The sequence below is a fragment of the Prunus mume genome, linkage group LG4 (assembly GCF_029339155.1).
Source record: "Prunus mume cultivar Tortuosa linkage group LG4, ASM2933915v1, whole genome shotgun sequence".
In the NCBI taxonomy this organism is placed as follows: Eukaryota; Viridiplantae; Streptophyta; class Magnoliopsida; order Rosales; family Rosaceae; genus Prunus; species Prunus mume.
Window position 1 is genome coordinate 855864 of NC_142701.1, and position 4619 is coordinate 860482.

At 35.6% G+C, this 4619-nt stretch overlaps 1 protein-coding gene across 2 annotated transcripts; it reads left to right on the forward strand.

The window, feature by feature from the left end:
- Positions 1 to 908: 908 nt before the first annotated feature.
- On the forward strand, positions 909 to 4170 carry LOC103328653 (protein DETOXIFICATION 12). Of its 2 annotated transcripts, XM_008231060.2 has the most exons (7): positions 909 to 1218; positions 1730 to 2274; positions 2568 to 2654; positions 2770 to 2826; positions 2924 to 3162; positions 3546 to 3751; positions 3863 to 4170. In XM_008231060.2, exons 1-7 carry the CDS (start codon positions 991 to 993, stop codon positions 3920 to 3922), a joined length of 1422 nt encoding a protein of 473 aa, XP_008229282.2. In that variant the 5' UTR covers positions 909 to 990; the 3' UTR covers positions 3923 to 4170. The 2 variants fall into 2 exon arrangements, with proteins under 2 accessions (XP_008229282.2, XP_088907372.1); XM_089051246.1 differs by lacking the exon at positions 2770 to 2826.
- The last annotated feature ends 449 nt before the right edge of the window (positions 4171 to 4619 follow it).

The following is a 4619-nucleotide window of genomic DNA, read 5'->3' on the forward strand; positions in this document are numbered from 1 at the left end:
TTTGAGGGATAACTTTATAGAGCCCACTCCGCATTGTATTTCACTAATCTAAACATTTTATGTTTTAGATAATTATTCAAAGATCATCTCTATAAAAAATTATTTGAATATATATATATATATATATATATATATATATATGAATGATAGCAACCTTCTCTTTTGGACGTTCTCCATTTTTCTCATGGCATGTGTCACTTTCCTTACACTTAAAACAATGTCATCAATGCATCACACAAGCAAATTTTTCTTTTCTAAATTAACGCTTATTAAATGTGTTTTTTTTTTACAACAAGCTAGTATTTAAATAACTTTCTTTCCACCTTATCAAAAAATTAAATAAGAAAACATAGGTTTTTTTTTTTATGTATAAAAAAGTATGCTTTTCGTTTTTCCAAAGAGTACAGATTGTAATAATAAATTGTTGTCCTAGCATAGCATGAACTTCTTTTGTGCTTAAAAAGAAAAGGTTCTCACTCAAGAAAAAAAAAACATACTTTTTTTTCACCCAAAAAAAAAACTGACGTTTTTTTTTAAATTTTAATAAGGTGGTAGAAAGTTGTAAAAATAAATAAATAAATCAATACATTTAATAAGGGTAAACTTAGAAAGCAAAATTTAGATTTTGTGATGCATTTATGACATTGTTTAAAGTATATGAAAAGTGACACATGTCATGAGTAAAAAGGAGAAATGCCAAAAAAGAAGGTTAGAGAGAAGGTTGCTAGCATTTCCCATATATATAATAATTGGTTTGATTGTGATTTTGGTAGAATGGAATTCCTCTATTCATATGGTTTGTCTTCATACTCTGTATGCCCCATTAATGTGTTCAGTTGGGTAGGTTTCATATCTGTAAAATTTATCTTTCAACATCACATTTTCTTTTTAAAAAGGGAAACACATTTTTTACACTTCTTTATTTTCGAACCTAAATTATTAAAGTAGCTAAATAGCTAGCTAGAGTTTGATTACTGACGGTGAGGATCGATGGAAGAGGCACTGTTGGTAAGGAGGAAAGAGTTGACATGGGGCAGTGCCCTTGTAGAAGAACTAAAGAAGGTGATGAAGATGGCGGCCCCGATGGTGGTGGTGACTTTATCTCAGTACCTGTTGCAGGTTATTTCGATGATGATGGTTGGACATCTTGGGGAACTCTCTCTTTCTGGTGTTGCTATTGCCACCTCTTTCTCCATCGTCACTGGCTTCAGTCTCCTTGTGAGTTTGTAATGTTTTTTCTTCTCAATTACTTTCTCTAGTGTTTCTTGATTTGTACATGTTTTTTTAAGACCTTTTCTATCTACTGAGAGGGCCGATAGTATACTTAACTCACGCATACTATATGGATGCTAGGGCCTTCTTTCTTGGGGCGATGGTATACTCAATTCACACAGACTATATGGATGCTAGGACCTTCCTTTCTTGATTTGTACATTCTTTTAGTTTGTCTTTTTTGGTTGTAGTTATTGTTGTGTTCTTAATTAATGATTATGGAACCAACCAAAAACATGTACAAATAAATAGCTGAAGCACAAAAAAGCTCAAAAAAGGAGAACTGGTCATATACACTCCGTTACTACTGCCATGATGATTAAGCACCAACTTGAAAAGACAAATAAATTTAAGGGTGAAAGTTTATTGATATTAAAATATGAACATATACATGCATGTCTGTTTAAGGTTAATTTCGTCAGGTTGAGAACTGACATAGTTTTGATATGTCCGGAAGTCTGGAATGGCTGGAGGTTTGGAAACTTTATGTGGGCAAGCATATGGAGCAAAGCAATATCAGCAGCTTGGAACCTACACATACTGTGCCATAATTTCTCTCACTTTGGTTTGCTTACCAGTGTCTCTCCTTTGGATATTCATGGAAAAATTGCTAATATTGTTAGGCCAAGACCCTTTAATCGCACAAGAAGCTGGCAGATATGCAATTTGGCTCATCCCTTCACTATTTGCCTATGCTGTTCTTCAATCGTTGGTTCGATTCTTCCTAGCTCAGGGCCTGATTTTCCCAATGCTCTTAAGTTCATCCTTGGTTCTGCTTCTCCACATACCTCTATGTTGGGCTCTAGTCTTTCATTTGGGATTAGGAAATATTGGTGCGGCTTTGTCCACAGGTTTATGCAGTTGGTTGAATACAATCATCCTTTTGACTTACTTGAAGTATTCTTCAACATGTGAGAAAACTCGTGTCTACTTCTCAACTGATGTTTTCTTAAGCATTAAGAAGTTTTTTGTCTTGGCCATCCCCTCTGCCGTAATGGTTTGGTAAGTAATTAATTCCCTTTCTGTTTCTGTTTTTGTTATGAATATATATATATATATGTGTATGTATAAGGTAACGTTTTCTTGTCAAGCAAAATGGTTACATTGTCGGACTGTGAATTTAGAGCGCATGTTCAGGCAAAGATCAACGTAATCAATAGTCCTTATTCACAATTTGGTAACAAAGATACAAGACTGTGTGGCAAGAGAACATTAGCTTGTGTTTAGCTGTTTGTGATTTCCTGCTTTTGGCTTGATCAAGCATTGACATCTACTCTTCCTGCTAATAATTGTAGTCTTGAATGGTGGTCATTTGAGCTGCTTATTTTACTCTCTGGGCTTCTACCAAACTCGAAACTTGAAACTTCAGTGCTTTCTATTTGGTATGTAATCTCTTATCTTTCCTTCTATATGGTTGCTGATTATAGATGTGTATGTATATATATGTGTGTGTGTGTGTGTCAGTGTAGTTCTAATACCTCCCAAACTTGTGAGCAGCCTCACAACAACTTCATTGCACTACTTTATACCATACAGTGTTGGTGCTGCTGCAAGGTTTGCTCTAAATCTCTCTTCCTGAAACAATCCGTCTATGTGCCAACAATTTAACCCCTATTACTCTTTTTGATGAAATACATTTGCCACTCTGTAGTAACCGAATTTCAAATGAATTAGGAGCCCATAATCCACATGTAGCTAGAGTAGTTGTTTGGGCTGCAATGGTTCTTGCAGTTACTGAAGCTGTCATTGTGAGCACAATTCTCCTCTGCTGCTGTTCCGTGTGGGGTTATGTCTATAGTAATGACATGGAAGTTGTCAATTATGTCAAACGACTTGCTCCACTGCTTTCCCTCTCACTTTTCGCAGACAGCTTACAAGCTGTACTTTCAGGTCAGTGTATTTGATCAGGATTCATCCCTTAACCTCTAGTCTCTTGGAATTTGTTTGGCAAAAGTTACGTACAACTAAACATGGAACACGTACAAGGAAACATCGTCTCCAACAGTCTTACATGTTTTGTTGTCAAGCTATCAATCTAGACAATTGATTTTGTGAACTTTTTCCTGATACTTTCTTTCAAATTGATGTCCATGCAATACATATCATATATCAGGCAACAAACCGGTACACTACCATATGTATACTTGCATTTTTTTTACCTTTTAAAATCCCTGGGACTTCACTTTCATGAGTAAAGGGAGGATCAAATGATGTTCTTACAATTTACAACCTAACCAAGGTAAGGCTGTTCATTGAGTTATTTCTTTGGACAGGGGTTGCTAGAGGATGTGGGATGCAGCGTATAGGGGCTTATGTAAATCTTGGTGCATATTATATAGCTGGAATTCCGGTTGCCGTCGTATTGGGTTTTCTTCTACATCTGAGGGGAACGGGGCTTTGGATCGGAATGATGACAGGCTCTTCTGTACAGGCATTGTTGTTCATTCTCATAACGTCCTTCATAAATTGGCCAAAACAGGTTCGTAATGTAATGCTTTCCTTTTTTGTCAAGGTGCCCTTGTTATTGTCATATTTCAACACAAATTAACAACTTCAACAATTGAATTGATTTTCAATATAAATGGTGCAGGCAACCAAGGCAAGGGAGAGGATATTTAAAGATTCATCTGCTGGGAATGTGTTAGATTAAATCCATGTATGTGCGCGAGATTTCAACAAGCAAATTGAAATCATTTTCTTCCCTCACCTACTCGGAGCACATGATGTTCCCATACCACATCATAGCATTTTTAAGAAACAATTCACACAGCTTTTGAGCTTTACATGTTGGCTTACCATATAAGTTGGTGAAAAAGATGGGTTCATCTTCATATATAGCATTATTTGAGTCTTTGAGTCTTCCACCTTCATCTCGTGTAATCGTTTTTCTTTCTCACTGATTTCTGCTCTTCCTTTTCTCTCGGGTTCAATAAAAAAAAAATTGCCCATAGAATTAATATTCAAATCCAAATGAAATGGAAAAACCTCAAAAATTCTTATCACAATCCAGCCTCTTATGGATGGATAATTTACTTGAAGACAAAATAAAGACAGATCCATTGCAATCTGATTATGAGGGGAAGGGAGGAAATAACCGCATAAAAGAACAACAAAAATCCCTCTTTCCCTAGAAGACTCATGAAACAACACATGCGTGGTAGAAAAAAGCAAAACACTAATTTTTACTTGCTTGGGTTTGAAGATTCATACAATCAGAAAAAGCAACATAATCAATTTCATGATGCCAATCTGAAGGAAAGTGAACGGAAATCTCATACGCCAATTTTAGATTTGCTTACCGTTAACTAATATTCTTCTTCTCGTAAAGGTTCTAATTTGGTGAAGTG

Bases quoted from the DNA above. Each gene is read 5' to 3' on its own strand.
- LOC103328653 (XM_008231060.2), top strand. From the start codon at position 991: ATGGAAGAGGCACTGTTGGTAAGGAGGAAAGAGTTGACATGGGGCAGT. The intron at 2,655-2,769 runs GTATGTAATCTC...ACTTGTGAGCAG, and splicing joins ACTTCAGTGCTTTCTATTTG to CCTCACAACAACTTCATTGC. The intron at 3,752-3,862 runs GTTCGTAATGTA...TAAATGGTGCAG, and splicing joins TCATAAATTGGCCAAAACAG to GCAACCAAGGCAAGGGAGAG.